Source organism: Artemia franciscana, chromosome 4, assembly GCF_032884065.1.
Source record: "Artemia franciscana chromosome 4, ASM3288406v1, whole genome shotgun sequence".
NCBI lineage: Eukaryota > Metazoa > Arthropoda > Branchiopoda > Anostraca > Artemiidae > Artemia > Artemia franciscana.
The window spans coordinates 15,439,636-15,459,365 of NC_088866.1; the positions used below are offsets into that span (position 1 = coordinate 15,439,636).

General features: G+C 35.3%; 1 protein-coding gene across 5 annotated transcripts in view; it reads right to left on the minus strand.

Annotated features, from left to right (window-relative positions):
* Positions 1 to 19,730, minus strand: part of LOC136026043 (double-strand break repair protein MRE11-like) — a 73,614-nt gene that overhangs the window by 12,835 nt on the left and 41,049 nt on the right. For all 5 annotated transcript variants that reach the window (XM_065702213.1, XM_065702212.1, XM_065702215.1 and 2 more), the window contains 4 exons: positions 11,180 to 11,382; positions 9,865 to 10,067; positions 6,303 to 6,551; positions 1,621 to 1,775 (listed from right to left, as the gene is read on the minus strand). In XM_065702213.1, the coding sequence (XP_065558285.1) occupies positions 1,621 to 1,775; positions 6,303 to 6,551; positions 9,865 to 10,067; positions 11,180 to 11,382 (810 nt within the window). The remainder of the gene's footprint in view (positions 1 to 1,620; positions 1,776 to 6,302; positions 6,552 to 9,864; positions 10,068 to 11,179; positions 11,383 to 19,730) is intronic.

Below are 19,730 nucleotides of genomic sequence, written 5' to 3' on the forward strand. Positions count from 1 at the left end.
ACCTGAGTTCCAAATAAGCTGAGAGATGCTAGACTGACATATTCATGACCATTACCTCTCAGATGGAAAAAACAAAATCTCATCTCCTGATGGACGATGCTGTGCGTGTGTTTTTGTTTTAAGCCAGTTATTTTTTTTATTTACATTTTCTTAGTCCAGTTAGATTTTTCCTAAACAATGTTACTATTATAACGACACCAGTCCTCAGAAAACTAATTCAACTCGGTAATTTTCTTTTAGATATAATCTATAATTTTCCAGCAGCAAATTAACTTATAATTGAGTGCTATAATTACTCATATTATTGTGATTATCAGTAACGATAGTGGGTGAAGTAAAGGTGCGAAAATTAGAATAGCCAAAGCGCAGGGTATTTTTTTGCAGATAGAAAGGATTGAAGGATTAGAAAGACAGATCTTCGAACTAAGATTAGAATAAGGGAAGCCACGGTAAAGACAATCGTCAGGTATGATCCTGAAATGCAGGAATTTATAAAGGTTCATGAAGATATGCTAAGTCTTTTCCCGAAACACCTTCGACTAAACCAATATAAACAACAAGCTGTAAAAAAAATGTGACTTGATCCCATTCTCTAGGGCTATAATAAGAGAAATATTTATATGGCTAGGCCACGTTTTATGGATGAAAGATGATAAATTGCAAAAATTGTACTTTTGCCCATTCATATGGGGCTAAATGAAAAGCAGGTCGTCCCAGAACGGGGTGAAAAGAGGTCACAAGAAAAGATTTAAAAACAAATTTTCACTTTACAAGGAGTAACGAGCAAAATGAATGAACTCAAGAAGTGCATTCTAGTGTTTCCTTGGGTATACAATATGTTGGAGCATAGAATATGTTTCCCGAAAAGCTGCAGTACAGCAGTTCCATTGGGTCTTTCAAAAAATAAAAACAAATAAAAATATAGCTAAAGATCAAAAAGTTATTGACAATTAAAATGAGACAAAATCTTAGATTTATGTTTTACCTATCAATATTATGGCACTTGATGTTTTTGATTTTTTTTTGTTAATTTAAATAGGTGAGATGGTAGAAAGCTCGGGAGGGAAAGGAGGAACCCTAGCGTTAGTATTAGATAAGCTTACATATTTAGGAGGCGTCTAGTTGCATCGAAGAGAAAAGTGAGAGCCATACTGTTATTTTAGTGAAGAATCTTTTATGGTTGTGGGTCTCAACGTGCGTTTTGTCATAAATTATCCGCACAATTTTTTTCCTTACACTCGTCTTAGGACAAGAATATAATACAGAAAGTATTTTAAGTTTAATTACCTCGTGTTTCTTTTTTTTTATAAGTTAAATCTCATTGTAGACTGAACCTTGAAAACATTTTTCATATATTTCGTGGTTAACAGCACTTAATACAAAGGTCCTTGTGCCTTTACGCACGCGAGAATTGAACCCTAGGTCACTTATCTCCAATCAAGATTGAAGCACTGGTTCAACGCAGGACATCTCATCCACATAGAAAAGATACATGTTACCACTTTAGAAAAAGGCATTATTTGATACCTATGACATTGTAAAGCCACCAGCTTAACGGTCGAATCTGGTGCTTTACCCTACTTAGTAGGCTAAAGACTTGGCAATCATCCCAATACTTACTCGACAATCTTCTCTAAAGCATCTTTATCTTCCTTGTCGGTAAAAAGACGAACGGCTTCTGAGAGACCTCTTTCGCTTAGTAAATGAAGTGGTTTTTCCGAGTTCTTAAAATAGTCTTCTACCAGACTCTCAACTCTTTCGTTTAAGGAGGCATTCTAAATAGATAAGTAAAAATTATATCACCTTAGGTATATTTATCTACAGTAGCTATGAAAGTAAACTAGAAATCCATTAGAAAAAGAAAGTGTAGAATAATAAGAATAAGTAAAAAAAGTAATAAAATTACACAGGAGATACAATAAAAGACATACGGAATGGGTTTTCCAATTTCTTCCGTAGGCAACAAAAACCTTTTTAAACTTGATATTTCACAAAGAAAAATAAAAACTTTAGGCTCTTAAATTGTGCTTTGTGTAAATATAGCCACTCTTGTTTTAAAAAGCGACCAGAATGAGTAGAAACCAGATTTTGATATGCATTCACTTTCTCAAGAGTGTGATAACCATTCAGAATGTACATTTGTAATACCCTCTCCCCTAACTCTAGATCATTCTATTTGGCAAACAAACGAGTCTACATAAAGACATAAATACAGCAAATACTCGTATAATACATCAGTGATATACGAGTGACGCTCGTTACTCGTAATATTCACTTTCTAAAAGTAATATTCTTCCTTCTTTTTTCGAAAAACTATATAACAGTTCGATCCTATATACGAGTCCTACACGTGGCATAGTTAGGTTTTTAAGGTTATTTAAGCAATAAAAGTAGTAAATTTAACTTCGATTCGATGTGAGATCTTAGCTTTGTTCTCAGTTGGAGGTAGGTAAGATATAAGGAAATAACCCGATACAGTTATTAAACAGTGTAAACAAAAAAGAGTAAGGACTAGGATGTTAATTAACTCAGACAAATAATTTTGATTAAATTTATAAATAGAGGATAAACAATTACAATGGATAAGCAAAAGTTCGGCATTTTGAAAATGATCTATCCAAACAACAATATAATATTTCATATGAACAATGGCCCCTACAACGACAGCAGCAAGTCCGAGATTTCCCTACTATTTTTAACGTATAAAGAGGTGAGGGAAGGTACTTCGAAGAAGTGACAGGCCTCAACAGGAACCCCTATTTATAACAGTTATTTTACAGAGGAATTGAGTGTAACATCTCTTTCGATAAAAGTGTGGGCAGGTGAACAAACAGGAACTATCAAGGAGGCTATTCAGTGAAAAATGGAACTTGAGGACAAATGGACCGGATGCAGCTGTGAGTCAAAGCATATTTGGCAACACGCTAAGTAATAAAATCCGCTCTAACTTTAAGGTTGATACGGTTGGCACTTAAAGAAATGAAACAATAAGCAATTTACTCGCATCATATTTAATCATTAGGATCCTGTTTCTATCTATGTCTTCCATAAACTGATCTTGAACATCTGAATTAGAAACAAATACTTTCTATAACATTCACTCAAAACCTCAGGTGCGTTTTGATCACCCAATCATACCCAGACTTGAGACTATACTATTTTTAATCAGTTTTACAGAATTTCATGTGTTTAGAGAATCAAATCTTTAGAAAATCTGTTTACAGGATTGGTTCTCATCATACACAAATAGCTATCGGCACTGATAGTTTGAACGAAAGGTTTTCATGGTCTCTGTCTTAACCTTTACTAGAAGTGTTTGCTAGCATAAAGTATTTGGGTATAAATTTGAATTGTTAGGAAAAAATTGAAAACATATTTAAAACAAAAAAGGGACTGTAAAACAGTCGTATCACATTTTGTAACTATTCAAGGACGACTTTCTACTTCATCACCACCCCATGCTTTCATTTTTAGCCTTGCAAAAATTCAGTTTTCCAGGCAGCAGGGAAAAAATTTCTTTTACTTTTAGGGTATGCGTCAATTAAAAGAATTTCTTTTAACAAGTTGGCTAAAGTCAGAACTATTTTATAATTCGTCGCATCCTCCAGTTTCAAGCTTCTAATAAACTTCTAGACATCAGATATATCGCACTGTCACGGCTAAAAGTTATATCCAACATTCTCCAACTCCTGAGGTAATTTCAAAATGCCAAAAAAAAATATTGCTATACAGATAAGATGATAAACAGATGATCTTTACGGCCCAGACCAAACATAACATACAAGAATAAAAACTGGCGCTAGTGCCTACCGAAAAACCCCCAATGCCGTTTAGCCTTTGGCGTTTTTTGGTATTTTTCAAAAGCGTAATAATAAAGCAAAATCAGTTTAATTAGTGCAACTGGCTAAATTACTGTAGCAATAAGTCTCTGGGTGTCGTGTTACCAAGCTAAGATCAAACACTCACAGACATCACAGAACTATTAGTTTTAAAGAAAATCACAACTGAAAAGTCAAAAAAATGCCAAGAAACACCACATGCTAGACGGTGTTGGTGTTTTCTGTTTGATAATAGCGCGAGTTTTCACTCTGACAAGTTGGCCATACTCTTTGATCCAGTTTTAGATATTCGAGAGACAAATATATTATTAAAAGCAAGATCAAGTGGGCAGCACAGATCAGGAGAAAACTGTGATTGAATATAAACTGCCCTTTTCATCATCCATTTGAAAACGGCTTACCAAACGGTTTTGGCAGTGAGAAATAAGCTCAAAAGTGTAAAAAGCCAGATAAGGCATAATCTTCAACGCTATGGTTAATTTTCCTACAAATACCAGACACCTGAAATAAAAGGCAACGAAATAAGAAAATGACGAACACTCACTCACTCACTAACTCACTAGATCACTCATTACTAACTCACTAACTCACAACACTCACTAAGAAAATGGATTTGGCATCTCGTTTGAAGTTTCAGACTCCAAGTGATCAAAATACACATAATAGGTTTTCTGTATACAACTAGGATTCTTCTTGAAAAGTTTATATGAAAAATATTTTAATCTTTATTCTTAGCTGTTTTAAGTCAAATCTAAGTGGTTGCAACAACAAAGGAGACATGTGCTATTTTTATCATCAATGAGTTTTACACACATTGTGGTCAAGCATACTTGGTGGAATAATTAGACGTTTCCTGAATTATAAAAAAAAATTTCCAGATTTCCCTTATAAACTCTGAAAAGAAACAAGAGTTTGGATCCTGGTAAAGAACAAAAATTAAAGATGAAAACGGACCTTAAAAAGATTTGGCATTGGTTTTGTTTCAATGTTCTGTCCGAAGTTTAAATGTCAAATTAACTACCATCATTGCAACTTGTCAGAAAGAGTACTTCAGTCCTAATTTTGTGGAATAAAATTTCTTGAATCCAATATTTTTTTTAAACACCAACATTATGGGAAAGGACTCGGACCCCTTAGGGGGCCCTACAACCAAGAAAAAGCAACTCCGACCGTTTTTCGTCAAAAATAGAAAAACTTAAGATTTTTTTATACCAAGGTTGGTAGCCTCTACATTTAAAGTTAGAGGAGTATTTTGATAATTCCGGTACCAAAAATACTAAAGGCATCTAAAATTAGAGATACCGATTGATACCTATGGGTTTAAGGATATTCAGTTAAGTAAAAGCATACAAGGGAAACAAGCCATCTACACAGGTCGAAGAAAATTAGGGTTAAAGCTTCCTCCATGTACTTCCTACGTCCCCCCAGGGTTTAAAAATATGAATTCTCAAGAATTAGAAATTCATTTTTGCTTTGAGATATCATTGGTTCTCTAACAGAAATTTATTGATACAGCATCCAAGGAGCACAGGGAGCTGCTTATCTTCAAGAAGAGCACATCATACGATTTATTTTGTTTGTTAGATTTCCTAAGGTTACATAGCAAATTGTTCCTTTTATTTTAATCCCAAAGATCATCGGTCAGGCTCAGACGACCCGATTTTAGCAGAAGACTATTATAAGGTATAAAAAAATAGAATAAGAAAGACAACTGTACGTTAGAAGCCTTCTTTCAATTAATTCTGTCTACCTTGAATCAATAAGCGGGACGTTACTTTCAAATTTCATAGGTAATAACTATCTAATTTTAACATTTTTTTTCGTAAGACTCTTTAATCCTCGTAATTTGAATTAAAAGTTGCTTCCACCTTTCCTTTTTTGCCTGAAGTTATAGTAAGAGTAGGAGTAGTAGTAGTAGTAGAAGTAGTAGGAATAGTAGTAGTAGTAGTACTACTACTACTACTACTACTGCTACTACGATTCCTACTCCTACTACTACTGCTGCTACTACTATTGCTATTACTACTACTAGCACTACTACTGCTACTACTATTATTACTGCTACTACTATATTAGGAGTCGCAGTAGTGAGAACTACTACTACAACTACTACTACTACTGCTTCTACTACTACTACTACTACTACTACTACTACTATTACTATTACTACTACTGCTACTCCTACTACCATTACTACTAATACTATTACTACTATTACTACTATTACCGTTTCTACTCCTCCTACTGCTACTACTACTACTACTACTACTACTACTACTACTACTACTACCACTACTGCTACTACAACTGCTACTATTACTACTACTACTGCTACTACTATTACTACTACTCCTACTACTACTATAGTAGTAGTAGTAGTAGTAGTAGGAGTAGTAGTAGTTGCAAACATTTTTTGTAGAGTCGTCTGTGCTTTTTGGCAAAGAAGCATAAAGCTAAACATACCTGAAAAGCGTCTTCAAGAGCATCAGCGTCTAGAATGCCTTCTTTGGACTGTTTACCCGGCAACACCTTCTTAAACTTCAAGATATCACTTGGATTAGCCACTAAATCTTGAAATCTTCGCCCAAATAATGTGGTGCTAATCATTTGGGATTCAAGCTCATACTCAATGTTCAGCCGGACAAGCGGCAATGTTGGCTGATCAGGGTGACCGGTGACTTTATTCTTTGACATTTCGATCAGGTTGTTTATCTGGAAAGAAATTTAAAATATATGATTAAACTGAGAACAATTCGTAATATACCAAGTTTATGTTACCAATAGATCAGCTCACTACCACGGTGGCAAATAATTACTCAGTCTCAGTTCGAAACGGAAGAGCATTCAGACACAAGTAACAGCTCCGGTCTCACAAACAGTTCCTTTAACTGAAAAATATTAACTTTGGTAGATTTGTCATTTAGAAAAGAAGAAGTTCAGCTGACCACTAGTCCTGTTCAAAGGATAAGTTCAAGAAATACTCATCTCTAAGAGTACCATATACCTCGACTCTAGGGTTCTCATGCATACTGAATGCTACATAATTTTGATCATGATTCCCTCCCCTTTTTTGAGGGTGTTTCTGAATTAAAACGTATTTTCTTATGCTAGTAAGTTTCGAAAGGTAACTTTAAACTTTTAGCACTTTGAGTCATCATAAAAAAATTTTTTTTTAAGCGTATATTGATGAGAGACTTATATTTTTAGAGTTTTGTCTTCTGTTGGCAAGGGCCACCCTACCTGCTACTCATTGCCATAAACTGTGCGATAAATAAATTTTATAACATTTGGACATTTTATACATCTATATTTTATAAAATTAGGGACAAATATTGAAGTGAAAACGCTTCATCTTTTTTTTTGCAACCAAATTCAGAGCCTGGGATACCTTTTTTTGTACAATGTGTCTACCACTGTAAGTAAGTATGACAGCGGCGTTGATCCCCATTTCGCGGCTCATCACCCAGGAAGTGCAATGAGGATGGGAGTTAGGGGCCAGCCATTCTGTACTTTCACACACCCTTCCTGCTTACCTTCCCCAGATTTTCCCAAGTACCCATTTAGAACTGGTTCGACTCTTGTTGAGCTTACAGAGCCACACTAATGACCCCCGTCCCAAACCAAATAGCAGGCTTCGCCAGGAGTCGAACCCGCGCCTTACCACTGTGACTTAAAGCAAACAAAAAATACAAGCAAATAACAATGATAAAATATACACATGCAGAAACAGCCAGAAGTACATCGTCAGTATACTGATATATTTTCTAAATCAAAAACGATATAAATTTACATTAAATCGGAACTAATGTTAGTATTAGTTTATGTTAAAATCAGAATTTTGGATATGTTAACACTGCAAGGATGAACTATAGCCTGAAGTATTGACAATAGGGTTTGACGAATTTTGTAGCGGAATGTATACACGCAGGGCGGGGAGGAGGACTTTCTAGCAATGTCAGAAACTTCTTAGTTGTCCTTAAAATTTCCATTTTTTCTCACATTCATCATTTTTCCCAATTTCGTCTTTTTTCCCAAAACAAATTCCTGCTTGCGTTGTGCGTAAGAAAGATAATGTTATTGCAATACTAATGTCAGACTATTATTAACACTAATCTTAAGAGTTCTAGTTGACCTAGCAAAATTGACAACGTTAGGATGCATTCACTATACCTTAGTTGAAACACAGCAATTCATAGTTCTAGGCAATTCGATACTAGGAACAGTAATGGACTGTAAAATAATGGTTTTTTTAAAAAATGTAAAAAAAAATTTTTTCTATGTAAATATCAAAATGTCATTTTCAGGAAAATACCAGTAAGGATATTTACCAAAATCTAGAAGGGATGCCCCACCCCAATTGACACCACCAAATTTACCATATTGACACAAACTAGTGAAACGGTCCGGACCTTAACTGTTTTACTCGTTTTATACGTGTTTTCCTCAATATGTGAATCTACAGACAATCTTGTAACTTTCAAGGCTTCTATTCATTGCTCCGGCACACGAAGCATGTCCTACAAAAAACCCCTTTCTTAAGTGTTTTTTTTTTGCAATACGCCTTAAAATCCATAATACATCTTAGTGCAATCTTAACAGAATTTAATACAATCTTAAAATTTCTTTCTAAATATATAGAATTCGCAGTAAATTCGTATCACCTAAGATGAGTTTCAAGTTTACTTTTGAATTTAAAAATTATTTACATTCAATTTTAGGGGCGTCATTGAAATCAGGGTGCAAACGTGAGGCCTAAAACTTGTATTGCTAAAAAAAAATTATTAGTACAAACTATTCAGTTTGCAGTTCGTAAACGATAGGAGTTTTTTATCCTTCTTCCCCCTGATCCACACGCCATATTTAGGATGGAAAATTTATGTCAGAAATGATGGCTGGAAGAAAAAGAGGAGCTAGTCTTCCAAAGTTAAGCTTAATGTAGTCTATTAAATCTTTCTTTTGGACAACCTGGACTAACTGGTGATGCAATCATGAAATTCAAAGCTAATATTTTTAAAGATAAGGTCTAAATATAATTTCTTCTTTTTTTTACAAATCTTCCCGTGCTTATGTGATATTTGAATTTTAAAATAGTAAAAGTAAATTACATAGTATCATTTTTAATACACTATCTAAAAGTCACATTAACGGTGTCTACTTTAAGCGAGTGCAGTTTCAGAAACCTCTTACTAATAAGACTTAACCTACAATGTTAGCATGACTTAAAACAAAATTAGTTAGTTTTGCAAGGAGCTTAAATAACCTCTTCAGCTATATGGTCAGATACAATGCTTTTACTCGTAGTTTCCTCTTTTTTTTTCTTTTTTTTTATTTAGTTATAGTCAGAAAGTGACTTAAATATATATCACTTTTGAACACAAACAATAGGTGGAACAATAGGAATTTTTTGTAAAACAGTGAAACTCTAACCTCAAATGAATATTTCGACCCTATATCCAAGGGTCGTCCTCAGCAAAACACGAAAGAATATATGAGAAAAACTGCAGTGAAATACAACCTTTAAAACTTTTTTTTTTAACAGTACCAGAATCCTCACTTCAACGAAGCTTAAGTAGGACTGAGAAATAAAATGAGGTGAAACGAGGCAATTTTATAAAAGTGAAATAAAAATAATTAAGAAAGCACTTTCAATGCTATTCTCGCATTTTTGGAAGCTAACCTCAAAGGTCTTTCAGTAACAGGTTCACTGGTATTGACTACTGGTTTTGTAATATAATTTGTCAACTCGTTTTTAAATAAATTCGTGTATAAAGTATTTAGTGTATTGTATTGCATAAGTATTGTATTGGCGGGGTAAATAAAACATGGCTGCTTAAAGCAGAATCAAAAGAGTTATTAGTGCTTTAGAATTTAAAGCTTTGGTTATGTAATCTTAAGTTGTTGTAGACGTTTTTTTTAAATTCTGGTTTTTCTACCGTTCTACCTGTTGTTTGAGTTTATGATGGAAAGGAAGTGTGGTCTTCGTCGCTATTTATATCAGTTTATTTTACAAAATGACCAATATTACCTCTTCAGCTATAAGATCAGAAATTTCTTCTTCAGAAGTGTCTTCCGATAATCCTGTGACGCTAAGATTGCCAATGATAAGTGGACGAACAGTTTTCAGGGGTACTTCTTCAATTTCAAACACCTTGTTCTTATGGAGACGCAGAATTCCGACTGCTTTCTGTTTCATCTCCCCAGGAACTAAAGATGTAGCTACGCTGCTACCTGCACCGTCCAATAAAAATTAAAAGATATTCAAGATGCAAAACATTAAAAATACTCCTTCTATTGGCTGTTGTCAACTGTACATAGATATTGATACTTTGGCTAGACACCCAACTATTGTTGCAGCAATAGCGGCAATCAAGCATAGAGTGAGCCACTGCCCATAGCAGCCGAAGTTAAAAACAAACGGGCTTTTAAAGAAAATGTTTGGTGACAAATATTTTTCATGTAACACTGTTTTAAAAATCTTATTTTTCATTTCTGATTGGATTTTATCAGTAATTTTCAAACACGTGAAGAAATTTTGAGAATTCTGAAAAGGAGCATAAAATCCCTAAGAAAAAATGACGGTCAACTGAAATAAAACTAAACCACTGAAATGGTCTTTGTCGGAAATTTTTCACTGGGGGGTTTGGAGGTCCCTACATTGAAAAATAAGGACACCTACAATTTTGATATGGGTAAAATTCATGTTTCTCCTTTTTATACATGACACCACAGAATTGGGATAGCACATTTTGGGTACCAAGAACTGGATTCACAAAACAGTTTGTAAAAGGGCTAGTGCTATGAGTTTTCCTTTTATAATCCAAGCACTACCATAGCGCACAGACTCAGTAGAGAGTGAAGTCTCAAGTGTTATTTCCCAACTCGCTAAATAGAAGAAACGATCTTATAAAGCTGAGAAAAGGACACATCCACCTCTAACTAATTTTTGAGCGACAAAACTTTCGGCAGAGCACTTAACCATCCTTAGCAAGACCACGGGCCAACAACCCATCGTGCGACAATTCCCGACAGCTATATTAACTGTGACAAAAAAGCCCTAAAAATAAACTGGGGATGAGATTTTGTGTGTAACCCCGAAGCAAGGACAGAAAAAAAAGACTAATTTAAAACATACGACAGATACATAATTTATGTAGAAAGGTGTTATAATTTCAAAGAATGAGAAACATTTACACTTTGCATATACATATATATGTATATCGATTTTAAATACATATTTAAAATCGCATCACCGTTTTTTAAACAAAAACAGAACGACATGGATTAGACTGGAATGTCAGATAACATTAATTTAAACAAAATTAAGAAGAGAGAAGGCGTACCAGGTTGACTAACATAGAAATCTTGCAACTGATTATACTCCTCCTTAACCAGACATTCATGTTCATGACCCCAAAAGACGAGGTTCATGAATTTGGGTAAAAATGACTCAGGTATATGGTTTTTCGGGCCATGAGCAACACGATTTTGATGAAGAACGAGAAGATTAAACCAGCTTTCTTTATCCTCTTGCGGTCGCATAAACCTACAAATCAAAATTTTCACAAATTATTATTTGGAAAAAAAATATAAGGAAAGAAAAGGTAAGCTTATAAGCCAAGGCTTCACATAATTTTTTTACCTTTCATTTTTTGGGGTGGGGGGGGGAACGGCTCACACATACTGCATTATGCAGAAACACAGCTCATTGAACAACTAATCATGTTAAATCAAAATCTTTTGTATCCATTAAACAAACAAAAAAAAAAAAACAGTAGAAGGATTGTTTTGCTTGACAAAAACAACATAAGACTTAGTACTTTTTATAATAGGATTTTTAATATAACTAGATAGATTAAATCGATCGTAGTTTAATGATTAAGGTCGGTTGGGAGTAAGAGGGGGGGGGGTATTTACTCTGGGAATTGTCTAATGGCTTTAATCTTTATTTCTAGTACCTAATCGAAACTCCAATAATTCTTCAAATTCTCCTATTTGTAATTGAAACACCTAATACGCGCAGTTAACGCTCAATTCTTTAAGTTTTTTGATTTATGTGCTAACATTTCAAACAGTTTGTAATAACAAACTGTAAGAATGGAGCAACATTAGTAACAGACACTCTAAAAATAGAACTTTGATAGCAATCGATATATCATCGGCTTATTATGTTGATTAAATAAAAAAAAACTAATTTTTTTAGCTGAAAGTAAGGAGCGACATTAAAACTTAAAACGAACAGAAATTACTCCATATATAAAATGGTTTGTCCCCTCCGCAATGCCTCGCTCTTTACGCTAAAGCTTTTAATTGTTTTAAAAAGCAGAATTGTGGCAAAGAGTCAAGTTTTTAATTGTTTTAAAAGTAGAATTGTGACAAAGAATCAAACTTTAGCGGCTCTCCGCACATAAATTATTAAAATGAAATTTGTATATTAATTCTTTTTTTGGCTAAATGGCTTTCTCTTAGTTTTGATCAGACGATTTTGAGAAATAAGGGGTGGAGAAGGAGGCCTAGTTGCCCTCCAATTTTTCGGTTGCTTAAAAAGGCAACTAGAACTTTTAATTTTTAACGAACGTTTTTATTAGTAAAAATTATACGTAACTTATAAATTAGCAACTTACGTAACAAACTTTCATAATCTTATATTTTTATTATGTATACAAGGGGGTTTGTATCCTCGTTAATACCTCGCTCTTTACACTAAATCTTAAGTTTTGTCCCAATTCTTTAAGAATGACCCCTGAATCAGAAAGGCCGTAGAATAAATAATTGAAAGTACTAAAAATACTTTAGCATAAAGAGCGAGGTATTTATCTCCTCCTAAATACCTCGCTCTTTATGCTAAAGTATTTTTAGAACCCCTCATATGCGTTATAATCTCTGTTCGTTTTAAGTTTCAATGCTACTCCTTCCTTTCATTTGAAAAAACGTTTTCATGTTTTTGAATTTTTCAAAATGTTTTTGAATATGTCCTTGAATTTTTCTTCCCCCATGACAGATTTCTCCAAGGAAAGATCCTCCAACATAGCCCCCTCCCCTCAGCCCCACCCCCAGAACAAAATAAAATCCCCCTGAAAACGTCTATACACTTCCCAATAACCATTACTATATGTAAACACTGGTCAAAGTTTGTAACTTGCAGCCCCTCTCCCAGGGATTGTGGGGGAGTAAATCATCCCCAAATACATAGTTATTATGGTTTTCGACTATGCTGAACAAAATGGCTATCTCAAAATTTTGATCCGTTGACATTGGGAAAAAATGAGCGTGGGAGGGGGCCTAGATGCCCTCCAATTTTTTTGGTCACTTAAAAAGGGCACTAGAACTTTTCATTTCCGTTAGAATGAGCCCTCTTGCGAAATTCTAGGACCACTTGGTCGATACGATGACCCCTGGAGAAAAAAAAAATAAATAAATAAACACGCACCCGTGATTTGTCTTCTGGCAAAAATACAAAATTCCACATTTTTGTAGATAGGATCTTGAAACTTCTACAGTAGGGTTCTCTGATACGCTGAATCTGATGGTGTGATTTTCGTTAAGATTATATGACTTTTAGGGGGTGTTTCCCCCTATTTTCTTAAGTAAGGCAAATTTTCTCAGGCTCGTAACTTTTCATCGGTAAGACTAAACTTGATGAAACTTATATATTTAAAATCAGCGTTAAATGCGATTCTTTTGGTGTAGCTATTGATATGAAAATTAAATTTTTTAGAGTTTTGGTTACTATTGAACTATTACCACGAACTGTTTGATTCCAGATATATAAGATTCACTGAGCTTAGTTTTACCCATAAAAGGCTAAGAAACTGCAAAAATTTGCCTGAAAGAGGGAGGAAACAAAATCAAACTATTAGATTTGACGTATCAGAAAACCCTGTTGTAGAGGTTTCAAGTCCCTATCTGAAAATTTGTTGAATTTTGTATTATTTGCCCGAAGAAAAATTACAGATACTTGTTAATTTGTTGTTTTTTTTTTCCAGGGACGATCGTATCGAACCAACGGTCCTAGAACATCGGGATATGGCTAATTTGAACGGAAAATAAAATTTCTGGTGTCCCTTTGATTTGAACAATAAGATTGGACAGCTAATAACCCCACTCCTACCTCCTTTTTTCCCAAAAAATTGTTCGATGAAAAGTTTTGGATAGCTATTTTGTTTAGCACAGTTGAAAAGTTCCAAAACTACATCTTTAGATTTAACATGCCCCACGCAAGCCCTGAGGATAGGTTGAAGTATGGCCCTGAAGATAGGATGGAAGTATGATAACAATAATTTGCTACGGATAATAAGGATAGCGTACAGTCTATGACAACCAGTTTCATAGCCACAAAGACAAATATAGGATGACAGAATGCATTTGACTTGTATAACTTGGGCTATAGATTTGCACATTAGGGGGGTGGAAGTAAGGTTAGGTTACTTTAGGTCACTTTACCTCACACCTCCCTAATGTGCAAATATATAGCTCAAATTATATCATTATAATATAATTATACTATTGAATATAAACTAGAGTATTATATTTTCATCATATTTTGATAAAGCAAATATTTCGATTAGATCACTGATAACCAATTTTCACTGATCGGGGTATAAGCCAATGGTACAACTTCCAGAAAATACAGGGAGGCAGGAAGGATTTTGTTCAATTATCTGGATAAAGATGCAAAAGACATTTCTCAAAATTTCAAGGGAAGTTTTCGCTTGATAAAAAAACAAAAAGTCAATCTAAACGTAGTTTTCCAGATCTGAGAGGGATTTCCCCCCTTCCTTTATGTGCACCTGTATAGAACATAGTAAAGAAACAAAACAATTATTAGTTACAATGATAAAGAGTATTATAGTTCTAGTGATTTCTAGTTTTCTATTCAATGATCTAGTGATTTATGTGCTTATTTAGTGATTTTTTTAAGAATCTAGTTATTTTTTCAACGGGTGGCAACCCTGCTTAATCGTAAAAGATAGTATGAGATCAGTTGAATTTACAATTTTCTTTGTGCGAATTGGAGTAGAGAGTCAACCAGATACTAAGCCATTCTGCAATTCACATTATACACTCCATATTTTATTAGATTAGGTATTCTCAAATTTCGGTATATCTACGTATATATTGACTCAAAGTTTTAAATAGGTTTGAATCTACATTATCTTGATCCTGGTTTGCGTGTAACTGAATCGTAGTAACTGAACCCCCGTGCAACTGAGCCCCCATGCAACTGAACCCTCTTGTAATTGACCCCTACTGCAACTGAACCCCATTTAACTAGACCGCCGTGCATCTCCACCTCGTTTAACTGAACACCCGTTAAACTCAACCCTCGTAAAACTGAGCCCCCAAGCAACTGAACTACCATGCAACTCAACTCTAGCTACCTGTCTAAGAGTCAAAAGTGATCTAAGGGCAACTATACCACCCTATGCCCTCTTTTCCCCAGATGTATCCGATATAAATTTTCAAATAGCCATTTTGTTCAAAATCGTCCAAAGATCAGAAAACAAAGACTTCGGGGTTGACACCGCAAACCTAGAGCCCTGGGGAAAGTGTTGTGAGCTATGCCCCTGGGACATATAAGATTTTAATGGAATAAGTGGTAAGCAGGGGGCTCATTTGCGCTTTACTGAAAACTTTACTGAAAAGGTGGTCGGAAAACATTTGGATGGGAGCCAAATGATTAGAAATTGAAAGTTTTAGCTTCCTTTTTAAGAGTCAAAAGCGATCAGATGGCAACTAACAACCCCCACGCCTACTTTTTCCCAACTGCATCCGATCAAATTTTTTAGATAGTCATTTTTTTCAAAACAGACCAAAGATCATTATGACAAATTTCCGGGGCTTATTAGGAGTCAAAAGGGACTGGAGGGCAACCCTTTCCTTCCCTCTTTTTCTCAGATGTATCCGATCCAATTTTTGAGATAGTCATTTTGCTAAAAACAGAGCAATGATCATATAATAAAAGCTCTAGGGTTGACAAAACCCCCTAGAGCCCGGGGACAAGTTGTAACTGACGCCCCCGGGGCTTAAAAGGTTTTTACAGAAAGGGTAGTCATACAAACTTCGGAGGGAGCTTATTTGATTAGAAATTGAAAGTTCTAGTTCAATTTTAAGAGTCAAGTATGATCGGAGGGCAACTAGACCCCTCCACGTCTTTTTTCCCCAAGTGAAATAGACCAAAGATCATACAACAAGGACTCCTAGGTTTAAACAACCCCCCAGAACCTAGAGACAGGTGTTGTAAGCTGGTAGTAAAGGAGTGGTAGTAAAAATTCCGGAGGGGGTTCATTCAATTGGAAATCAAAAGTTCTAGTGCCCTGTTTAAGAGTTTATAGTGATCGAAGGGCTATCAACCCCCTTTTTCGGACAACCAGCCGCACTCTTTTTTCACCAAATGCATCCAATCAAAACTCTGAGATAGCCATCTTATTCAAAATAGTCCAAAAGTCAAAGAACTATGCTCTCAGGTCCTGTGGTGGCGCAGTGGATTTGAACTTAACTTGGTAATACGGGACCCAGAGATCGAATCACGCTGCAGGAATGCACTGCAGGGCCGACGCAGGGACCATAGTAGTCGAGAAGCGTCGTTAATTCTTAAATAATAAAAAAATAACTATGCTCCCAGGGTTAAAAATACTCCCAATAGCCCCTGGGGCGAAGGCTGTGTGTTTTGAAAGTCGGCCATTGATAAAAATAAGGTTTTTTTCGGGAAAAGAAGGAAGTTTTTATTCTGGATCTCCAAAGTAATTCAACGATGTCTCCGAAGTTAATGAATCCTCCAAGGATCCCAGGGCGAAAACTGAAACTTATGGAAGCCACCCATTGCTAACATATAGGGTTTTTTTATTGGGAAAAGAAGACACGTTTGATCCTTTGCCTTCTCCAAAAAGACCTAGACTATTAAGGCGAAACTCTATGGAAATGTTGAGAGGGATAGCAAACGAAACCGATATCAATATCTAGGGAATGGGCAAGGGTATTAAGTTGTGACTTTCAAGGTATGTTGAGATGTAGCGGAGTGATTGTAGGGCAGCCCGTCCCACCACCCTTTTTGGGTGCCTCGTCGGCTAAATAGTGATCGAAATCTTTGAATAATCATTTTGTTCAAACTAGTCAAAAGGTCCAACAGCTATGCCTCCGGGAATGCCTTGCCTCCCATAGTCCCAGGGCAAAATTGTAAATTATGCAATTTGCCCATTTAATACATGCGGGTCTTATCATTAGGAAAAGAGGAAATGTTTGATTCTGGGTGTGTCCAAAAAGCCTAAGGTATTAAGGTGAAATTTTGAGAATGTTGAGGGGGATGTTAGACTAAATCAAAGGACATGTGGGTCCAATTTATCAAAAAGGGGAATCTTCAATATCGTCAGAAAGGCTGAGGTTATTACTGCAATTTGGAACTTTCAGACATGTTGAGGGGGATGTTGAAAAATAGTTGAGGGCTGGTCGTTATTAGCTATCCTCCATTCAAAAATATTTGATAAAAATTTTTAAATAAATAATTTCTTTTAAATAGTCCGAAGGTCAAATAGGTATTCCTATGGTGATGACATTACCACCCACAACATTTGAGAGGATGTCAAACACAAGCAAAACACAGTGTGTGCATGCTGGTTGTCAAAAGGGAGTATCAGCAATATCTAAGGATCTGCTGAGGGCATCAATTTGAAACTTTCATGTCATGTTAAGGGGGATGTCAAAGAGTGATTTGGGGGCAACCACCTCACCTTGCCCTTTTTAGATGCCCCCTCCGCACTGATCAAAATTTTGAAATAACAATTTGGTTCAAAATAGTCAAAAGATCCACTAGTTATGTGGAGGGATATTCGATTTTAGTTGCAGCGGCGGTTCTGGCCTCTCTTGCGCCTGGGGTACAATCTTTATCCCCCCCTCCATTTCCCCTAAAATTTTCAGACCAAGTTTTAGGAAACTTTTTACTAATTAACTAAGATTATTTTCAATATCTTAATTAACTAATAATTAATTTTCAATTAATTTATAATCTTTTTTATAAATGCCCTTAGCTGTTTCTATAATGTTGCAGATACGCGCTATTACTAACGTGGATGCACAATGTGTCTTCTGATTTATTTCAACATCCCCCTCAACATTTTTGGCCCATCCAGGATCAAATATTACCCGTTTTTATTTTCAAGTATAAATTCTATATGTAACTAAGATTAATTGGATGGAAGCTAGATAAAGCCCAACTTAAATGGAAAAATTATTAACTTTGCCATCTGCAAAACGATACAAACAAGCAGTATTCAGAAGGAGAAGCGTTTCCATTGGCTGCAAGTGACGAACATTATTTACAAAGGTGACTTTTTCAGCAGTAGTTGCATTCTTGTATAGCTTGATTATGTTAGCTGGTCAAACAGTTCGTGGTAACGAACTGTAGTAAGGAGCGACCCGGCTCAATAGTAACCAAAACTCTAAAAAATGGAATTTTGATACCAATACCTACATCAAAAGAATCGCATTTTAATGCTGATTTTAAATATATAAGTTTCATCAAGTTTAGTCTTACCCATCAAAAGTTACGAGCCTGAGAAAATTTGCGTTATTTTAGAAAATAGGGGGAAACGCCCCCTAGAAGTCATAGAATCTTGACGAAAATCACACCATCAGATTCAGCGTATCAGAGAACCCTACTGTAGAAGTTTCAAGCTCCTATCTACAAAAATGTGGAATTTTGTATTTTTTGCCAGAAGGCAGATCACGGATGCGTGTTAATTTGTTTTTTTGTTTTTTTGTTTTTTTTCCCAGGGGTGATCGTATCGACCCAGTTGTCTAGAATGTTGCAAGAGGGCTCATTCTAACGGAAATGAAAAGTTCTAGTGCCCTTTTTAAGTGACCAAAAAAATTGGAGGGCACCTAGGCCCCCTCCCACGCTAATTATTTTACCAAAGTCAACGGATCAAAATTCTGAGACAGCCATTTTATTCAACGTAGTCGAAACACCTTATAACTATGTCTTTGGGGACGACTTACTCCCCCACAGTCCCCGTGGGAGGGGCAACAAGTTACAAACTTTGACCAGTGCTTACATATAGTAATGGTTATTGGGAAGTGTACAGGCGTTTTCAGGAGGATTTTTTTTTGGTTGGGGGAGGGGTTGAGAAGAGGGGGATATTCTGGGAGAACTTTCCATCGATATTTTGTCATGGGGGAAGAAAATCTCCATGAAGGGAGCGCAGGATTTACTAGCATTATTTAAAAAAAAATGAAAAAATAAATATGAAAAAGTTCTTTCAGCTGGAAGTAAGGAGCAGCATTAAAACTTAAAACAAACAGAAATTATTACCCATTTGAGGGGCTCACCTCCTCCTAATACCTCTCTCTTTACGCTAAAGTATTTTTAGTAATTTCAACTATTTATTCTACGGCTTTTGTGATTCTGGGGTCATTCTTAATGAATTGGGACAAAATTTAAGCTTTAGTGTAAAGAGCGAGGATCTGACAAGGGGGCGAACCCCCTCATATATGTAATAAAAATATGAGAATACAAAAGTTCTTTACGTAAGCTAATTTATAAGTTACGTAGATCTTTTACTAATAAAAATATTCGTAAAAAATTAAAAATTCTAGTTGCCTTTTTAATTAACCAAAAAATTGGAGGGCAACTAGGCTTCCTCCCCCGCTCTTTTTTTCTCAAAATCATTCGATCAAAATTATGAGAAAGCCATTTAGCCAAAAAAAAAAAAAAATGCAAATTTTGTTTTAATTATTCCTCTGCGGAGAGCCAAAATCAAAACATGCATTGATTCAAAAACGTCCAGAAATTAAATAAAAAAAACAAGTTTTTTTAACTAAAAGTAAGGAGCGACATTAAAACTTAAAACGACCAGAAATTACTTCGTATATGAAAGAAGCTGCTTCCTCATCAACGCC